Below are 21,690 nucleotides of genomic sequence, written 5' to 3'. Positions count from 1 at the left end.
TTTTACCAACCGGTGATAATAGATAATAATACACCATTTCAACAGTTTGGACTGTGTGTTTGGCTCTGCACACTTTGGTTTTGTCACTGTGAGATGTAAAAAGGAAGGTTTGCATGCACTTACACTGCATAATGACATTTTATCATTAAACAGTGAAATAATTATACTATAGTACTGGGGCTGCTACTGTGACAGGGTGTGAGTTGATTTGGTGATGAAGCTAGTTGCATGATGCCCCAAATACATGTCTGGATCATCTCATAGGTTTGATTGGGCCTCAGCAAATCATTATACTGTACCTCTGGTTAGTCTTAAGTGATGTCCACAGTAGTCATCTACAGACTAAATAGTCTGTCAATCTTCCTGTGTTTGTTACCTGATGTGGCAGTTCAGCAGCAAGAAATGCAAAATGCTATATTCATTGATTTACAGGTATATTATAGCTGGGGTAACTGGTCAGAGTTTGTAGGGGGGAGCCAAAAACTTGAGCCATTATTTATTCTGTTTTTATTATTCTTAAAAGAAAGAGCCAAGTAATGTTTATTAAACTGAGACACTACATGTTTCTTTAAATCTATTATTCATGTAAATATCCTCCCTTTTAGTTTACAAGAATTTATTTTATATTCCTCTTTCCCCAATTTTACACCTTTGTGTCTGGTCACACATGTATAAGTCTTTCTCCTTGTTTTTCTTTGAATCAGTCAGTTATCGCAGCGCTCACTGATCAGGCCTATGGCTCAATTTCTGCTATGAACATCAGTTCATAAGGAGGCCAGAAGGAGATGCATCAATTTGATGTGCTGACAGTAACATGTTTTCACATTCAAGTTAGTTATCTCTTATGGATGTTGAAATTTGGGGAGATAAATTTGTATAGGCCTCAGATTGTCTGTTCAACATATGATTGACACTCCTATAACTGACAGTTCATACAAAGACTCGTTGGTTTTATGTCATGAGATTACTCATCAAATGCACCATGAAGTTTCTACAGTAAGATTAGCCAACTCTCTACAGATGCACATTTTGAATTCAGAACTGATAAAGAGCCTTTGCAATGTCTGTCAGATCTATTTTTGCATGTCTGCTCCTTTCTATAATTTTCCTGCTTCTTCCTGCTCCTCTGCATTCAGGCTTTTCTATTTTACTTCTTCACGTCGCACTTGATGAGTCTGCTTTTACCAGCCTGATTATGTGCTGACTTACAGAACCAGCTTATTAAATGGAAGTCGTCAAGTGTCTTTAAGAAAACTAAATAAAGCTGCAGCTGTTTTGTCAAAGAGGCTTTTGTTAGCTGCTGATATGTGCTTCATTAGATTCAATTCAGTGTCAAAAAAATACACTGTGTTGAAGTATTCCCATTACGCTACAGAGGGGGCACTTGTGTTTTATAAGGTACCTGAGTAACTGTCTCTTGATTCCAGTTGAGGGCTGTTCTTTGTGCCTCTGATTTACATTCACAGGTTCTTGTCTCCCTCTGCAGGACGCCAGCAGAGCTCACCACTCACTGTGAGTTTCCTCTCGCTGCACTAGTTGTCACTGTAACACAGGGTATGAACATGCAGTAGTGTAACTGCACACAGTGAGTCTCTGTCTGGCTTTTCATCTTTTCATATAGAGAGATGATTTCTTTCACTGTGTTTTTTATATGAAAAACAACTTTTGAAGTTTTCTGCTCCACATATGAATTCAAAGCTGGTTGTAGCCTATATTTCTTTAAATGAGAGAGACAGTAACACCATTCATCTCTAAGACTGACACATTTAATCACTGCTTTCATGCGGATGATGTTTTCATGCAAATTTTATCCATCTGTGCAGCAGGATTTAGACACCTGAAGCCCAGGAAACTGACTCACGTCTCTGAGAAAATGATGCTTAGTTTTCAGAAGTGTCTGCAAACGCACAATGTCATCTTTATTCCACACAAACAGCCCATTATACAGTTGCTCTGCAGCCGACCCTGTCACTTTTTCTTCTTTTAACATAATATCAGGATACTTGATTGATGGAATGAAAGGCTGGTACATAAAGTAAATCCAGCCCGTCAGGGGTTTGAACATACTCATTTTAAATCCGGTGCTCATTCATATGTTGGGGATTTAATTCATCAGTAAAGCAATGCTAATGTGGTGACTTAAGCTCGATGCCCTTTGTGTCAGGATGAGTCATCAGTCAATTTTTTTGTTTTTGAGAAAACACAAAAGTGAGCTGAATGAAATGCCAAGCTCATCATGTATTTCATTCTTGTTGGATTTCACACAGTGAATCTGAACGCGGTCCTAACTCATTACACCACCGCCTGCTAAAGGCCGCATGAGTCATCGTGGCATATCTGTATGAGTGGGCTGGAGACGGCTCATGCAGAGGAGCCCACGTGCTGCTTTTTTCACCCATGGTGATGTCATAACTAGAGACTTCCTGAACACAAGGTTCATTCACAGAGGCCTTCCCGACTCGCGGACCAAGCACCAAACAAGCCGTCGCCAAGGCAACTGCAGCCTCCGGGCATGTGAGTCCCCTTTCTTGTTGTTATTTGTTATTTGAGGGAGCATTTGAGTTTGAAACTGTGTGAGCACTGTCCACGGTCACGTGCGGCTGTGTAAACAGTGCAATATTACCAGGTTCAACTTTTAAGTTCTGAATATTTTTATGCTGCATAAAGTAAAAACAAACACGCTGGGTCTCCCAGGGGTGTCTCTTTTCCTGGCTCAGGACAGGAGGGGAGCATTTGATGAGTCACTGTCTGCAGTGAGTCTACTAATTTTCAATTTTCCTCTCATAATAGGAACCAGAGAGAGAGAAGAGACACCTCTGAGCTGTGTCTGCTCTACACACTGACAGTACACAGTACACTTAATGTTAGAGTGGGTTATAACAGGGTTGATGCATTAAAAACAAGGACAATCTTGATGGATATGGTTATTTATTTCTACTTTTAAGGATACAAAAATAGCATGAAACAGAGACTTTTTAGGAGGCACAAAGACTCAAAATGGAACAAATACAAGACAACTATCAACACAGAAAAATAAAATAAGACAGTATTAATAACCCTTTCATTACCAAAGATTTCTTTAAGGATTGTAAAATAACAATAACAAACGCATAAACAAAAATATAACCTATTAAAGGGATACTCTAATGAGTTTTAGGTAATGTATCATAATTCCCTTCAGACAGTTTTACATTGTAATAAAACAGATGAACGATATAATGATAACTAAATCATTGTGTAAATTATAAACAGATAAAAGATATAACAGACAACTCGTTTGTATTTTAGTCTACTCAAACTTCATCGTAACACAATCACACTTATCTACTATTTACAGAAAAGGGGAATTTCATATAGATTACATTCAAGAAATGTCAAATGCACTTGTGCTGTACTGGCTCAATGAAAAATATCATTAATAGTTCAATATTAGCTTTACTAATATTGATCAATATAATCTTATTATCAAATAGGTCCCTATAAAATATGAAACATTGAGATTCAGTCTTATATTTTACTTCCATTATGTGTTTTTAACCACTTTTACATCACTTGCAACATTTGTTTTTCTTTACAATCATATAAATGGCACTTAGCACTTTTCAGGTACTCCAATTCACTCAGTGAAATATTACCATATTACAAATATATGTATTTTAACAACTGCCTTTTCTTCATCAAAGCCAGCTGTGTTAGCACATCAGTAATCCATACTGTGTCTCCACTGCTGTGCTTTCAGTATGACGGCAGGTACAGGAAATAAAACGTAGGCTCTTTACATCGGCAAGCACGAAGCTTCTGCATAGGCAGGCACTTAGCTTTGAGTATACTGATTGTCATTATGGGTATACACAAAACACACAGTACACAAAACAATACACACATTATAAGCTTTGGATATTTTGTGTTAAGACTGTGGAAAAAGCCACAGATGTTATTACAATCAACAAATAAAATAGAGAAAATTTTTGATTAAAAAAAAAAAAAAAAGCTAGAAAACCACCTTTAGTTCAGAGTGTACAAAACCTCTCACTTCAGCTTTCATGAGCCGTTTTTAAATGATGTTCAATGCAAGATTGAAAACTAAAATCAACTCAAGCACAGAAATCATTTAAAGGAAAGGCAGACCCATGCTATCACCGCTGCATCACAGGCTCCTGTGAAGCCACTTTGGCAATATATATTTTACGAATATAAAAATGGTACATTATTCACATGACTCATTATATAAAATGTAATAACATTAACCTCCTGTTGTTGAAAACAGTGCATATTAGGAGGCGTCACAATAGTTCATTTGTATATGGTTATAAGGCAGTGCGCGTTTCACTTCGATTAGAAAAACTGCACTTAAAATGAGATGATCAGCATGTGAGCACACAACGTTATACACAGACAACATACACACTTTGTGCAAGAAGAATTAAAGAAAAAGACGACAAACTTTTGGCCACTTATGTCGTATATGTTGTATTTAGGGTGAATTTTTGGTGTGATATCAACCCGAAATCATTCACATGTCAGAGGATGACAGATGTGATTTTATTGCTGCTGCTATTCTCAGGATTTTTATTTGCCCTGATTTTATCTTTTTTTATTCCTTTGTAAAGCAGTGGAACCTGAAGAGAAGATGAACAAAATAAGGCACATTGGCCTGATGCATTGGTGGCAGACGTTACAGGTCGAATGAATTCTTCTGTTTGGTGCATGTTTCTTGCAGGAAAACATCCAAAGCAAACACAACTGTTCAGAGCTGATATTTCTATTTCTACGAGTAAAGGAAACGAGGAAGTGCATCATCTCAATGGAAGGTTGAAGACTGTGTGTGTGTGTGTATGTGTGTGTGTGTGTGTGTGTGTGTGTGTGTGTGTGTGTGTCGAGGGGGGGGGGGGGGGGGGTGTTGTCATTTCCTGCTCGAGTCCGTCCTCTATGTCTGCCCTCTGGCCTGAACGCCCGTCAGATCCTTTCTTATGATCTCATTCACTGTAAAGCAAAGAAAGAGAAGGGTTGTTAGACAATGACAATAAAATCTCAAATTCCTAAAATTTTATTTTCCTTAAACACTGTTGACAGAAATGAATTATGGTCCGACTGACATTTCTGTGCAGGGCATTGGTGGAAGGCTGATAAATGCTGCATTAATACTGAGTCACCACTAGAGGTAGAGATATACAAGAGCCTATAAGATGATTACTTCCTGTTACTCAGATCACTACAAGTTTGTGCACAGACATTCAACTGAGGAAGAAGGGTGTTGAAATGGAAACTTTCACAGTGTCATGTTTCTAAAAATAGACGCACAGTCAGCAGAGGGGTGGGTGGCAATGAAACCTTTAAAAATAAAATAAAAGTTTGGATTTGTGGCTTGAATAATTGTTGTTTCTTACACCTGCTAACATACTACAACTACAGGGTTTGGTGCATGTGGAGCTTTGTTGTGTACGTGCTGATAAAATAACGACTTACACCCGAGCGGTTAAGTGTGGAGGAAGTGCAGCTAGCGACCATTACACCAGCTCACATACACTCAAACATTCGACTGTCAACAGGTAGTTCTGCATCAAGCAGGAAGGAATGCCAGCTATGTGTAATATGTCATCTCTCCAGATATGCCACGCCGTCTGTGTTTAGCTCTGGTGTTTATCTGGGAGCGCAGGCCTGGAAGCCTCCTGTGTGTCTGACTGTGTACACTGGCACTTGGAGGCATTATAGGATGGTGCCACTGCTCTCACTGTGCCCTGGGGGAACTCATTAGGGCCGATGAGTAATATGAGGATTTCAAAGTGGGCCAAAAAAGCTTTTGCCTGCAAACCACGCCATTCAAGAGGAATATCATGTCTGTGATTTTGCAACCATGGCGATGGGCAAAACTTTGGGATTGGGCTATTTACTTTAAGTAAAAAAATGTATATGTTAGAATTTGATTGTTAGCATTAACAAAATAACATTAACAGCAACACAAAAGGTTGGATGAATGAATGAAAGATATTAAGATGATTTGGTAAACAATACTACATGTTGCTACCTTGCACTGCCTTATTTTAGAGGTAGAGGGACTTTCTTCAGCCGGCTTGTGCACCCTCTATTTAAAGCCTTGATTTACATAGCTGCGAGCCCAAGGGTGCAACTATTAAAACACACGTAAAGTGAAATCAGATGCCACCTCACCCACACGACAGCATCTGTGAGCAGATAACAGGCTGTGAAAGGCAGAACACACAATTAGCTTTAAAAAAAAACTGTTTCAAGGTAATGGCATATTCCTATATAAGACCAACAGTCAAGAGCTGTAAATAAAATCAAAAAACTGTCTGGACTGGGAGAGAAACTGTTGTTCTTTAACATAAATTATTAAGTAGCACAACTGCAGTGAAGTGTTTTGATTAAGCAATGAGACAGAAATGCTCGACCATCCAACAAACTGATCTTTGTGTGCCTCTGTGTCTCTCCTGCTGCCTCCATCTGATCACTTGCAGATGTGAAAGAGCAACGGCCCGTTACAGCGGCTCAACACTGAGCACACTTTATGGCCAGAGCAGCATCTGAGAGTCGCAAGACTGAAGGGAGCAAGCCAAACCGGGCGCTCTGCTGTCGTCACAACATCAGCGTCCATGTTTATTTTAGTCTGTAGTGGAATTCCCTCTGACACCTAATGCCTTAAAGAAACTTTCATCTCCCCAGCAGTGCCACAGGATTTTTTCCTGAGCATAAAACGAGCTTAGAGAAGCAGCGGGAGCGCCGCAGCGGGGCAATATACAGTGGGGCTTTACTCAGTCTAATGAAGGGTTGGCACGGACTGGCTATTTGAGGCTGGCTGAGGGAACACTCGGGCTAGTCTCTTCAATAGGTGAGTGTCTGGCTCCTGAGTTCTGCACCAATGAGCTGCACTGTTTACCAACCGACGGTGGGAGGAGAGAGAGAGAGAGAGAGAGTGAGAGAGAGAGAGAGAGACACCTCATACAGTAGCTGACTCAGTCGCTGCACGCTGCCTGCTGCGAGCTGGAATGTGTGTGTTGTTTGTGTGTCCGCGAGTATTTGCATGTGCATACAGTGTGTGTGTGTGTGTGTGTGTGTGTGTGTGTGTGTGTGTGTGTGTGTGTGTGTTTGCGTGTGCAGAGTGGGTGCACGGTACGTTCATGGGTTGCGTTTGACTGGATTGATTCGAGTGAGGCTGGTGTGGGACTGTAATGACAGCATGAAGCTGAAAACCACAGAGAGAAAGTGGAGTGACTGGACTGACAGCTAACCACCAAGCTAACCACAGATCCGGTGTGTCAGTGCTCACATTAACAAGTCTGCCTTGAGATAATACTCACACACACTCATATGTACAACGAAATAGTTACTTGTTGCTGTAATTGTTCCCTCTCTCTATACTGGATATAATAGATGAAATGTAGCGTAAATCAAATTCCTTTCTGTGCAAAAATGTATTCTAAAGTTCAGCCACAGTTAGTATGTATATTTTAATATGGGATAACTGGGTAGTGGTATTGATATACAGCCTTTTCAGTACAAGTCCCTCTTTGTGTTACTGGCCCCTACACCTGATCAGCGAGGGAAGCACTGTCTAAGGAATCACAAAGAGAAAATTTTGAAATGGCAAAAGTAACTTTGGGAGATACTCACTTAATTTGACAAACTGCTGAAGTCTCATATTAGCTTCAGATGAACTTAGTGATGCTACGCTTGGCTCTATGGATAACAATGTCAGTCTGGTGGTCCAGCACTTTGGTCCAGACTGAAATATCTCAACACCTGCCATTAAATTTTGTGCCACATTCATGGTCCACAGAGGATTAATCACACTGACTGGTGACCCTGACTTTTCCTCTAGCGGTTGGGATTTTGAGGGAAACGTCATGCCAACTATATATTGGGTTGTTGTAAAATTTAGTACACGTGAATGAATTGAACTGTAGTAACTTTGACTATTGCATGACTTTTCATTTAGCGCCATCAACAGGTCACAGTGTCAATTTGTGTCATTGACCAAATACCTGTGTGTAAGTGTTAGCATGCTAACACACTAAAGTCAGATTTAGTGGGCAAACCTATTGTACCAACTTATCATCAATATGTTAGCAGTGTCATTGTGAACATGTTAGCATGCTGATGAATAGCATTTAGCTCAAAGCACCACTGTGCATAGCCTCACCAATCACTACTGGGCTACAGACTCTTTCTACAGAAAGACTGTGGATCTTCACTCCCTTGTCTTACAGTATAGTTGCATTTGGAAGACTCACATTGAGTAGAGAAAGAAGCATTACAACAACCAAAAACCTTACATTGTGCACCTTACATTGAGTATCTGAGTATTGTTTTAAGATAAGACATTTCAGGGGCAAAATCTCCACACATGAACAAACTCTCCGAAATACCTTGTGCGCAGTAAATTAAACAATATTACGTGTCTTCAAGCAGCTGTTATGCACTCATCACTGCGGCTGTAAGTCCAAGCTGTGGAAATGGGATGGAAGTGAGCTGAGACTAATGCGTGCCCACCAGGCTGTTGCTATGTGCTTTATCTCTCCTGCCCTGATCTCTACCTGCTGGAACAATTTCACCTGCTCCACTGCCTCTGGGCTTTATTCCACACCCACTAAATCTGTCACTCTCAGCCTTTGTAGCCTTCGCCAGTGGCTCGTTTTTTGGTTTTCACAAACTATGTGGAACGCAGTGAGCTATTCCAGACATTCTTGACCTCTGCGGTCGAAAGGTAAGGCAGGTTTCTACAGGTATCTTTTTATTTTTATTTCAATAGGATAAAAGAATGGAAATATCATTCAACAAACTGGGTCTTGTTTGAGCAGCAACAGGAGGCATAGCAACTTGTGTGAGCTCTGAAGATACAAATCTTGTGTGTGGGAGGGATTATGAGCCAGGTTTGGATACAAAATGAAAGAGACTTTCTTTTTAACACTTGTCACTAAAGGTTGACACAATTCAGGTACCTCGGAGATGTGACAGTTATCGACCACAACACTGTGATGATACCAGGATGTGGCATCACCCCTTTTTCCAAAAGTGACTACAGACTGAAGCACATGTCTCGATGAGTAATGTTGACAGTCTCGCTTTGGTGAAAATGTGTTTGATGGTCCTAACTTAAATGATTGTTTGTGGTCAGAATCTCCCTTCATCACCTTTGCAGTTGAACACCAGAGGGACTTTTTGACCTTATTTATCTTCTCACCTTTGTTTGAAAAAAAAAAAAAAAAAAGTTTTGAATATTGGGAAGTCCCCCGATTGTTTTTCTTCATTAAAAGGTGATGACTAGACCCTGCAATGATGGCGGTGGTGGATTATCACCTGTAGGAGTGATAAGAGGGGGAATGCAATCCAACTGCAACTGTAAACACATCATTAATAAGGTTTTTGCTTTATATTATAGTTATAAAATAATAAAAAATTCCTGAACCAATTAAATCCAACTAACCCTAACCCTTTTTATAAGATTTTCAGGGAGAAGGTAATGTGTGATTTGAATTTTAAAAAAAAAATGGACTGAACAAAGATGCAGCGGCACCTTGGGGAGACTGACTGGCCGTCAACGCCTTTTGATGATGGGAGGATCAAACTGGAGGCTCACTGTGACTGTTCCTCAAACTGCTTGTTAATTCACAAACTCACAGCCCTGTTGCTGTTTACTGCGGAGGGAAACCCTGCAAGCTCCATCCAAAAAACACAAATTCCTTCGCTGGCCTTTTTTTCTTCGTTTCATTTTTTCCATTGAAACACACAGACACACACACACACACACACACACACACAGACACACAGCGTCTTTCCTTTTCCTGCAAACCAACCTCCACCCTCCTGCTATCTTACAGGGATCAGGCTGGATTTCTGGAGGAGAGCAGCTGCAAATAGGAATTTCTTGTGCCAGATTGGCAGAATCCCGTGGTCGGAAAAAAAGCTAATCCTCTGGTGGGTTCCCCAACAGAATCAAGGGGCGTAAGGCCAAGGAGAAGCCCCGGCCAACTACAACAAACAAAGAGGCTTTCCCCAGCTCTCCCAGGCAGCCCGTTCCACTGTTTGACAATGGTTGCCATGGAAGTTGTTTTTCACTTCATAACAGTGTCAACATGTCGAGGCGGTCAGGAGAGTGACACTTTTTTCTCCCTCCCTCGCTGTCTTTAAAGCGAGAGAGAGAAAAAAGCTAATTTCCTGATGTGCAGCGGTGCCAGACAAAACCCCTGCGTCCAGCAGAATGGACAACCTCAAACTGCCTTAAACCTCACCTGACTGACACGGGCTGAAGAAAAGAAAAATATTGCATCACTTTCTCTTCTATTATAAAACATAATATAATTTGTAGAACCTAAGAAGCGGTTCAACCTCTTGCCTGTTGCTGGATGTGACCTGACATTAATTCTGTCAGAGGGTAATGAGGCTGACAAGCATAAGTATAAACATATGACTCATAATCCCTGTTATTTCCACCTTTGGCATGGATTGTTTTAACAGTGTGAGCTTGTTCTGTTGACTTTGTTCAGAGGGATACTGTAGCACGTAGATTGGACCAGGATATGCGAAGGAGATGGCGCAGACATTGTAAATATCCTTGAATTGTTCTTAGGAAATGTATCTCTGCTCCCATGTCTTATCATCCATCGCTTTCACAAAAGAGAATTGCACATATCCATCATTTTGTCTGTCTGTTTATTTTCACCTCATTACACTTAGCTGATAAAGACACACACTGTGAATGACACAACAAGCAATCCCACTCACACAGAGTATAAAAGCAATAACTTACACTCACCATCATCTAGGTAGGCCTGGTCCAGGTTCTCCTCTTTAACTGTCACCCTCCTCTGTCCATCCCCTGGAGCCTCCACCTGCCCTGTGCCAGGGGCAGCCCGGCTTTTCTGCTGCCCCTTCTGTGTGTAGGGCTGCTGCTGGATCACGGTGGGATAGTGCTGAGGGTGTGTCACCGCCGCCTGAGCCTGGGGGGATGTGGGCGAGTGGGAGGTGGCGGCCTGAGGGGAGTAGCCATCGCAGTAGATGATCTGCTGGGTGTCAGGCTGAGGAGCAGCGAGAGGCTGAGGGTCTCCTGCCCGGAGTAGGTGGTGGTTGGTGGGGGAGAACTGGATGATAGAAGGGTGCTGGCCTGCGCTGATGGGACCTACAGACTGAGCCGGGGAGCCTGTGTGGACCAGGACCGACCGGTGGGGTTCAGCCATCATCCCTCCAGTCTGCTGATAAAGGCTTGGGCTGCCGCTCAGACTCTTCCCCCCACGAGAGTAGACGATGGCCGGGCTCTGCTGCTGGAAACGTGCGTCCTGGCTGGGGAGGCTGGAGCTGAGACGCTGGCAGGAGGCCATGCTGCCAGAGACCAGGCCGTTGTCTGGGTGGAGGACACTGCGTGGGTTATGGTAGTAGGAGTGTGGGGATAAGCCTAAGATCTGAGGCATTGCAAAGCCCATGTGGTCTGCTTCATACTCATCTAAAGGCTCTGTCTTGATGGATGGAGCTGTGAGAAGACAAAAGATCAAATAGATGACTTAGAGGGAGTTGTGTGCAAATCATTTCATCTATGTACTCATAATAACAGTCTTATCAAAATCTTATCATTTTACTTTGAAATCTCAGTGTGAGACATCAGCATACCACAAAGAGGTTGACTAGCATTCTTACATGCCAGTGGTGTGTAGGTGAAATGTTGAGGCTGGCTGCGCTTCCTCTTGCCGTTGATGACGTAGAAGTTCACTTTGACAGAATGACAGACGGACGTGTTTCTGTAGGACGGCACCTCCACAAACAGCATACTCTGCAAGAAAGCACCTTGTCATGAACTGAAACTGATCTGTTTGTTTGAACTGAGCTACTAATTCATGACAACTGACATGTTCTGTGTGGATTTTTGCATTAAACGGATTCTGATGTAAAATTATACGTACAGGCTGGCTCTTGTCTTTGTCCACTGTTGCTTCCATTTCCCAAATTTGTTGCCCATCTAGAAAGAAGCAAAGAGAGAGAAAGTGAAAACCGCAGTCAAACAATGTGGTAATTAACTATGGATTAAAGTAAGTAAGGTTGATTGTTTCAAGATGCACCAGACAGTGGTAAAATTCTGCAAATCTCTAGCCTGTAAACTTGGAAAATGTTGAATACTATCCTTTGGAGAAATTACCTTATTCTGTTATAAACAGAAGATGCACAGACAACGTCTGTCTGGCTACATTTATTTTAAAAATCATGTGGAAAGAAAAAGGCTCTTTGTGCTTGTAGATTATATCACTTTTAAGTCACAGCTAAAGTTAGCAATGACCAGTAGGTTCACCCGCAAACAGTCTGTGGAAGACACACCTGTCTACTCCTGAATGCAGCTCTGACCGAATGTTAATGTAGGAAGCAGAAACACAACATTGGCAGGGATGTGATGAGAACTGCGAGCATCTGGACTTTTCTGCAGCGATGATGGTCCATGTCATGTTACATCACACTTCATCAGATTACATTTAAGCTGTCATTTGGGTGAAAAGGTTAAAAACTAAATGTGGAACGTAAACTCCATGTGGCCCGAACACATGATATGACATGTGCTGCAGCGAGTTTGTTACTGTAGGTGGGAAACCCTCTCTCAAATTGCAAATGAAAAACACATGGCTTAAATGAGTCAGCAGGAGGAAGGGGGATTCCATACATCTTGCCAACTTTTGTTTTAAACTGTATTTTCATGATCAACTCTCTCCACTTCTCTCACAGAATGTGATGATTACTGCTTTCTTGGCGTTTGTATTTGTTTGCGTTTCTACTCTAAGGGATACCCCGACTTGTTCTCCCATTGGAGATAACTTTGTGTGGAGGTGGAAACGGGGGAGAGAGAAGGAGAGAGAGAGGAGCCTGAGCAGGCTTGACTTGGCCGTGGAAGCTTTCCTTCCCTCCGTACAACCCTCCTTGTCCAAGCACAAGAGCCAGGGGAGCTCCAGCCAGAGGCAGCTGTCTCTCATTCTGAGGGATTTCACAGCTGCACTAGTCCAGAACTTTGTGTCATACAGAAACTCTCCAAAACAATGGCAATCCCTCTTCGTAAGGTTTCTTTTTCCGTCTCTGTCTTACTATCCATTACTGCTGTGTGTCGTAACACAGCGGCAGGGAACCCCGGACAAAAAAAAAAAGTAGCCTGGGGTCCAAGTTTTAGTTAGGGTAGCCTGTGAAGTGCTTGCATCTAAAAAGGCCAAGCTCTCTGCTCTCAGACAGCAGTGGAGTCAGTGAGTCACAATATCAGACAGTAAAAAAAGTCGATCTATAAAAAAAGTCTTTTTACATAACCCTCTCCCCATCCCCAACACTCTCATCCCAAATAACCTTACATGATTTACAGCAGGTGATGAACACAAAACTATATGAAATAATCCCTTCATAGACACACAATACTACTCACTCCCTTTAAAAACGTCCCATATTGTATAAAGTGAGATGTCCATGTCTTTTTTGATTATAAAGCAGGTCTAGGTTCTATGTTAATACTGTGAAAGTATCAAAGCACTCAGTCCACAGAGAAATGCACACAGCCTGTATTCAGAAAATGAGCCTTGAAACAAGTCGTCAGGACTTCTATGACTTTGCGATGTCACAACAAAGCAGTCACCGCTCTCAGCCATGCTCCAAGCCCAACCCACCTGGACCCACCATCAAGTCTTGCAGGATTTGGTTTCTCTGAGTGTTTACCTGAAATTTGCTATATTTTTATTCAAGCACTCAGAAAACAGTCAGCCAATCAGAAGAGAGACTCAGAGCCTCCTCTCTTCTGATTGGCTCACTGACCTGTTGTTGCTAGAGCTCAAGATGGAGGAGATGTAAAACTACATTGAGATGGTTTTTGGTTCTTAAAAACCACAAATATATTTTCTTATTAATATATCAACACTTCAAATAAAAATTCTAAATATGGGACATTAAAATTTGTTTTTTAACAGCTAAGCAGCTTATGTAGCCAAAAAGAGTGAAACATCCCTGTGTCAAGGTCAATGAGTGACCGACTCTTTTGAACTCACGCACGTGAAATTATACCAATCATACTTAAATAATTCCATTTCGACCTATACATTTTGCAAAAGATTAGAACAGAAGATCATTATTTCCATTTCTCTACTAACATTAAATAATAGGAGGTTAAAAAAAAAAGTATTTCATTTCTATGAAAGGACATAAAAGTAAATCCTTCAGTCCCTTCCAGATCCACACAAGTGCCAACAAATGTGCATGAAACAACATTTCATGTGACACACAGAACCATTAATCACACAACAAAAGGCCCATCTGAGTAGTGATAAGACATCATGGAAGTCAGTGAGGAAGAAAAGGGCAAAAGGAAGTCAGGCAGCGGTGTTATCATGTGGATCATGCAAATGAACTCAGGCGGCTCCATCTATACAATGAAGGTGGTAAAATATGAATGCTACAAACTTGTTACACAGACATGGCTGCTTATGAGTCATCGGTTATCACTAATGTTGTGGTGACACTGTGTAGTGTAACAGCAGCTCCAACAGATGCACAGAGATTTTATAGGTTTAGTCATAGGTTTGCTTTACTGGCATTGTGTGTCTTCTTAGGTGACCTAAATGCTGGGGCGTGTGTGCGTGTGTGTGTGTGTGTGTGTGTGTGTGTGTGTGTGTGTGTGTGTGTGTGTGTGTGTGTGTGTTGACAGCGCTCACCCTGGGTTTTCTCCATAAAAATGACCTTGGAATCGGAGCTGAAGTTCTGCCCAGTCAGGATCATCTGCTGGCCGCCCAGGACTGAGCAGCTGTCCATGTCCTGCTTCTCCACCATGGGAAGTTCATGTGCTGAACGCTGGGCTGTGGAGACACACAGAGGGGCAGTATGTTACATTTACAGACAATTATATTGAGACAATCAAAAAAATAAAATAATAAAAAACAAAAATCTTGTTTCTCAAAAGTGAGGATTTTCTTTGTAAACTGAATATGTGAATAAGAGTTTTGACCTGTTAATTGGACAAAACAAGACATCTGAAGAGTCACCTTTGACTCCAGAAAGTTGCATGTTGTCAGTTTTTTGACATTTCATAATCAATTATCAAAATAATCGTATATTTCAGCTGTCAACAGTTTGCAGTCTGCAACAACAGTCTAACTCTACAGTGGGAAAACATGTAACACTTCATACGAAAGCTCTGTATTGGTTTTCTGCACAATACATATTACCAAGAACCGACACTGCTTCACAATAAAAGGTGATACTGAGTCATCCAACCCCAGTCATCAAAACCCTCGCTTTCAGTTTTAATAAGCAGTGACATAAATCTGTCGAATCACAATGCGGGAGAGGTCATGAGAGACAGCCTGAAATTTTAGTTGTGTACAGCAAGAGGACAAACGAAGAGAGCCACCAGACATACAGTCTGATGCAATCTGATGAAACAGCCTTGAAATAAATAATATCTACCAACTGCATGTAAAGCTTTAAATGTTAAATCTTTGTCAAAGTTCAGTCATTACAAGTTCTTGCTGTGCAGCTAAACAATGTACAATCTCACAGGACTTTATTTTGAAATCTAGCAGAGATCCACACCAAATATGTCAGGATGGATTTTGCATAAAATGATGCACAAGGCATTAAAATATTTCCATATGATGGAACAGGAGCACTGCACAGGGTTTGCATGTTTCACTTAGTGTAAACATCATATAGCTTCAATGAAGAGCTGGAACAATTTGATACAGCACAGAGTGTATATGTGATGCTAGACAGTGGAGAATAAGAAGCTACTTGAGGGGAAATAATAAGAGGAAAGTTAATGTTAAAGGGTTAATGTCACTGATGTTATTACATCAGCTACCAGCTCCGTAGAGACACTGGACACTAACAGTCCTACACTGTGTTAAGTGCTGCTTCCTCATCTTGTAGCGTATTATCACCTGTTCGCTCAGCTGAAACTCCACACTCACTGAGGCGTCGACAAACAACGCTCTGACCTTTGAACGGGTTTGCTGGATAAAACAAAGAGGATGACACCAGCATGGGGAACCACGTCTCCTCAAATGCACCATCACCAACACCGGCCTGCTTATCAACGGGCCTGACAGATGCACCGTAGGTGTCATTGTGAGCAACTTTACGCTTGATTGGTTTTCACTGACAGCAACTGTTTTTAAAGTTTATCTAACAGCAGACGGGCAGCGACTGCTGTTTCTGCCTTTTTCTGTGACGGGGAAACAGATGGGAGGCAGCGATTATAAAATGATATCATATTCTGCATCACAAATTTTTACAATGACAGGAGCATATTGCATGCAGACCATGTCACATTAACATTAACATGTTAGGTCTTGGCCATGGTGCTGGTCAAAGCCAGATAAAGGGACCTTCTTGTTTGAGTTTTGATTACACCAGGTGCTTTAATAACACTGTGTACACATGCACTGATGTACCCAAACACTGACTTTACTACTGCACACATTCAAACAGGTACACAGACACTGAAACATGCGGCGCCCACCTACTGGATGGAAGCCCTGGTTGCATAAAGACATCTTTGTGCACAGGACTCTGGACTATCAGCCAAGCTCCAAGCTCATTTGAATGTGGGTCCCTTTTTTTATGATGTTTATTTTGTATAAAGTTTTGTTAACTGATGAAAACATCAGCAGTTTGAAGCACACTTGGGGAATTCATAAAGTCTGCACTGTATCAGAATTTAAAACCATTTCATAGGTCCCATATTGTATAAAGGTCAATTTCCATGTCTTTTTTTATTATAAAGCAGGTCTAGGTTCTATATTAATACTGTGGAAGTATCAAAGCCCTCAGTCCACAGAGAAATGCTCGCAGCCTGTATTCAGGAACTGAGCCTTAAAACGACCCATCAGGACTAAGTCATCACCCTCAGCCACGCCCCCAAGTCCCACCCACCTGGACCAACCGTCCAGCGTTGCAGGATTTGGTTTCTCTGAGTGTTTACATAAAATCTGCTATATTTTTATTAGACCTGTTGTTGCTAGAGCTCCAGAGAGAAGCCTGAGGGAGGAGATGTAAAAGTACATTGAGTAGGTTTTTGGTATTTAAAACCACAAATTCTTCTTCTTATGGATATCAACATTTCAAATAAAACACAGGAAAAGTGTTAAATATGGGACCTTTAAAAGAAGTTAAAATAGCTCAAGAGCGTATCATGAATCCTTTGTGTAGTTTTCTTACAGCATTCAATGGGATGCGAGGCCACTTGGAGAGAGACGTGCTGCCCTCCAGGCTGAGGTATGTGCACACGAAACACGAGACGAACTCGGGTGTTTTTCCGGCCGACGTCTGTCTCGCCCTTCCTCAGCTCGATGTCGGCATTCCTGAGCTTCAGGATCCCAGCGCAGTCAATTCTAGGATAAGGAATAAATATGTAAGCAACAATGGCAAATTGTTAATTTTTTTTTTTTTTTTTTTTCAAAAAAGAAGAGTTATGTTATTCTCACATTGCTTTCATGTTGTTCTTTGGCTCCAGGGGGATCTCAAGGACTTTGGTGCCATTGATAATCTTCTCAAAGCTGGTGGTCGTAACCGTCTTGCCAGTGATGCGGTGGACTTGATAAAAGGCATGGGGCTTGAGGATGCGCTCGTCTGCCGTACCGATGAAGATCTGCAGGCCGAGTGGCTCCTTGCCTCTGTAGCCGTGCAGCTGCAGACACACAAAGTCACAAGAAACTTGACATTTGACTCTTTTTTTTGTTTGTTTTTTTGCTTCACTTAAAGCTCCTGCTGTCAGGCGACTTTGTATGAAGGAAATGTCTGAGTCACTTTAAACTGCTTGTGTTTCTCCATAGCCTCTTTCCAGATGTTGTTTCCCCCTGAGGTGGCTAATCAGTGTCAGACCCACGTGTAAAAGCATGAGTCTTCCATCTACAGCCTTGAACAGAAGCCAGCAGAGAGCTCACATCCCTTACAGCCTTGTACCAGCTCTTTCATAACTGGATGAAGAATTTAGCAGGGATCCTCTCTTTCACTCAGGGAACTGAAAATGACATAAACAGCCCAGACTGACGACTTTTTAGTGTCCTGGCGCAAGAATTAGAAATTGTACAGAGGTGAAAATGTGAAACTGGAGATAGATAGCGAAGGAGAGAAAGAGAGAGAGATGCTACTTTTAACCTGAGAGTGCCTCCTCCTGAGGAAACCTGCAAAAACCACAAAGCATCAACTTGCATCTAAATGCTGTTTTTGTTCAAACAGTTTATCGCATAACCTTTATCACTGAATAATGGTTTCAGATTGATGGCACAAACGCTACAGGTATCATTTTCAAGTATCTGACTACAGAGGATGCCACTGCAGTGTGCCTGATTGCCTTAGAAATACAGTTCATTTAAAATAGGAGCATGGAGAGACTGTTCCTTTTAACTGTGGTCAGAAACTGAACTTGTGTCCATCAGTCATTTGTATGAAATGATGATCTAAGGGGATGTAACTGTCAGACTTTGCAGCAGCTGCTGAATTTAAGCAGAAACTATGGCAACATGAATGAGCACGCTGGGTCCATTTCCAGGTAGCTGACACACACAGAGTGCAACAGAGGAAGCTGACTGCAAACACTCAACAGGCCATGTGAGCAGTCGGGCCGGTTGTCATGGCAGTGGCAGGAGCAGTGAGTCATGACAGAGAGCAGCGTAGGAAAAGTAAAGTGGAGGGTACAAGGCTCAGAGAGAGAAAGAGAGAGAAAGAAGAGTGTAGAGGAGAGGAGGGAGGGAAAAAAACATAGAGAGCAAAGGAGGAGAAGAGGAAAGGAGAGACGAGGTGAAGGAGTGCAGCCGTGGCTAGCCAGGCCTGACCATCTGATTGGCCGGGCAAACCAGGCAGAACTGACCTCAGGGTGAGGCCTGTGGGGATGGACAGAAAATGGAAAAGGAGCGAGAGGAGCTTTACTTCCAACGTATACCCACTATCACTAACAAAAACTGCTTCGAAGTGTTGCCATGGTGACACAAAGAAAGGGAAGTTGAACCTATTCTTGGACAATACAGCCAGACTGTAATTGTGTCAGAGCTAATTTCAACATGCTGTGTTTGAATTCAATGTTGTGACTGTGAGAGAAATTATATCAGCAAACTTTTTCTTCCCAATCTACAATTATCTTAACTGCAGGCTCTGTGGCATTAATTTCTACATGTGTCTAGAGAGGCTGAGTGTTTCAGCACTGCAAGTCAGCTTCCTAATATGACTCCCACACAGTCAACAAACCAAGTGTGTAAGAGGAAGTGAGGGACAACACGAACACAGATCTGTTTGTGTGGTCAGGGCACACAGCAGCAGACTATTTTAAGCTGGAAGGCAGAAAGCATTTTCAAAAAAAAAAAAAAAAATCAGGGTGCATGTGTTGCTCACTGACCTGAGTTCAGTTCTGAGGGTTCTGATGAGGCCACAGGGTGGTTACAGTATGTCACATGTATGTCTGGGGTTAGGTGGCTCTTTATGATTTGTTTCAAAAAATGAGAAAAGGGAAAGGTGCTAGAGTAGCCAGAGTAACCAGAGTAACTCATCTACAGTGATTTTCATACGACTGGCCCGGGGCAATAACTCCACCACTACTGAGTGCATAATGAGTAGGAAATACCATTACACGCAAGCCCTCCCATCAGGGCTGCCTGAGGCTCCCAAACTAGAAAGATAATTCAGTGGACAACTTGACAACATGCCTTCATGTGGTCACTCAGCGCTTTCACCTGCTTGACTAAATGAATTATATTGTACTGATTTAATTGATAAAAAGTACTTTCTTCATTGTATCTTGTTTTGGGCGTACCTGTACAACAGGGTGTCCTCCTGTGGGGGCTTTGACTGCACCCCTGCTTCCCTCTGTCTCATAGTGTGCTCTGTGGTGCGGCTTGGGCTGCATGTCAATGTGGAGTTCATACTGGTCTGTGCGACTGGGGATCGGCCATTCCAGCGGGGGGAGAGAAGCCACAGGGATGCTACAGAAACATGAAGGATACAGAAAAGGATAGAAATCATAAAAATCATTAGTATTATGAGTAAAATGTCCAGAGGATTTTGAGTGCATGTTTAAACCAAAACAATAGGCTCTGGTTTCCTGGCCATTTTACCTGCAGATGCTGGAAACCAGCGGCTTGGACCAGATTGGGGGGATGACAAAGAAAGGCTCTGCAGCAGGTTTGTTTTTTATGTCCTGTTCACAGGACACCAAGTAGTTCCCTTCTGCATGGTTCTCTGGGTACAGAGTGTAAACCTGGTTGGATGTCTTGACTATTTTAGTGGGCACGAGGCCTGGCTGACCGGTGGCAAAACCATTCATGGCATCAGCAAGGCTGCTGTGTGTATAGTGGGCACCTATGTTGTGATCTTCATGGCCGCTGTGGGGGGAGGGACTGCGGGAACGGTGTCCAGGGACTAGGCCTGGATTCCTGTACATGTCGTAGGTGCGTTTGCCCTGTGGGGAGGTGGAGCGGGAGCCAGGTCTGGGGGAGGGTGAGCGGTGTCCCAGGCCGTCTTCACCTAGGCTGGTGCGAGGAGAGGTGCCCGGGGAGGTGCGCGGGGAGCCAGTGTGGATATTCTGTAATCGGGGACAGAGATCTCCGGGGTTCTGGCCGCTGCTGGGGGACACGCAAGGAGACGCCCAGGGGGAGTAGCTCTCCGAGTGCCAGCTGGTGGAGGAGTTGCTGCTGGCGGGACTCAGGCACTGGGGCTCACGGTAGGGAAGGTTGTCATGGCCAGGCACAGTGAGGGTGGGTCTGGGACTAATGTTCAGGTGGTGGTTCTGCAGGGAGTCCCGACCATGGTTGTAGTGCTCACGGGAGGGAGTGATTTCAATCCGCGGGCTCAGAGCCAGACCTGGAGGTCGGGTACTGTCCAGGTAGTTTCTGGCCTCCTGGTTGTCATATCCTGAGAGAACCTCAGTGTTGTGTTCACTGTAGGGCGGGCTGCAGGACTTGATGCCGTATGGGGAGGCTTCCTCCAGAGGGAAAGCCTGCTCAGACTCAGGGCTGATGACTTTGTGAGATGCAAGGTTGGGGTCATCTGCAGGGGAGTAAAGAGTAAAATTCATCACAATACACATATGTGTAAAACATGCATGGTCACAGTCACAGATATTTCCCATAATTCCAACTTTAACAGCAATTTTATGTGGGCAGGCATTTTATTTTATTTTTTTAATCAGCTGGAAAAAGCTTCCTCATGTTGACATATTCTCACGTGGATATTAGATGTCAGAATCCACATCCAAAAACCTGTCAAACTTACTTCCTCTTTCTCTTTTTCATTAATAAGAATAAAGCTCACAGGTTATAGAGTAACTTTTAGACAACAAATAACCAAGAGAGGGAGCGGAGTCAGCTCAGGCTGCCAGAAAGCCTCGGACAAACCTTGATCTCCCGCAGCGAAGTCGCTGCAAGGTGGCTCATATTCAAACAAGTACTCAAACTCCAAATCCTCATCAGGGTAGTTGACTCGACTGAGCTCTTCCTCCAAGTCTTTCTCGTCGTAAAAAGAGGTCATCTGTCTAAATTTCTCCTGACGGTCTCCTCTGGGTTCAGGCGAATCGGCAAGAGACGCGGCTGAGGTGCTGCGGCGCTGATGTGGGTTTGGGGAACCTGTTCAAGTGTCAAATGATGCATCGGTGAGCTGCAGGAGGTGAAGCGCATAAGTTTCCTGTTTGAGCTCGCCGCAGTTATTTTCAGATGAAGGCGGGTCTATTTTCACACCGAACGCAGA

At 42.7% G+C, this 21,690-nt stretch overlaps 1 protein-coding gene across 1 annotated transcript; it reads right to left on the bottom strand.

Annotated features, from left to right (window-relative positions):
- Positions 1-4,908: 4,908 nt before the first annotated feature.
- Positions 4,909-21,474, bottom strand: nfatc2 (nuclear factor of activated T-cells 2). Its single transcript, XM_022763145.1, has 10 exons — positions 21,342-21,474; positions 20,064-20,994; positions 19,763-19,931; positions 17,442-17,644; positions 17,176-17,348; positions 14,673-14,813; positions 11,910-11,965; positions 11,647-11,779; positions 10,772-11,482; positions 4,909-4,983 (listed from the first exon to the last, which is right to left on the bottom strand). Exons 1-10 carry the CDS (start codon positions 21,472-21,474, stop codon positions 4,928-4,930), a joined length of 2,706 nt encoding a protein of 901 aa, XP_022618866.1. The 3' UTR covers positions 4,909-4,927.
- Positions 21,475-21,690: the final 216 nt, after the last annotated feature.

This window comes from Seriola dumerili, unplaced genomic scaffold (assembly GCF_002260705.1).
Source record: "Seriola dumerili isolate Sdu_G_001 unplaced genomic scaffold, Sdu_1.0 BDQW01000468.1, whole genome shotgun sequence".
In the NCBI taxonomy this organism is placed as follows: Eukaryota; Metazoa; Chordata; class Actinopteri; order Carangiformes; family Carangidae; genus Seriola; species Seriola dumerili.
Note: the sequence above shows the minus strand (reverse complement) of the source record. Positions and strands in the feature narration are given on the sequence as shown.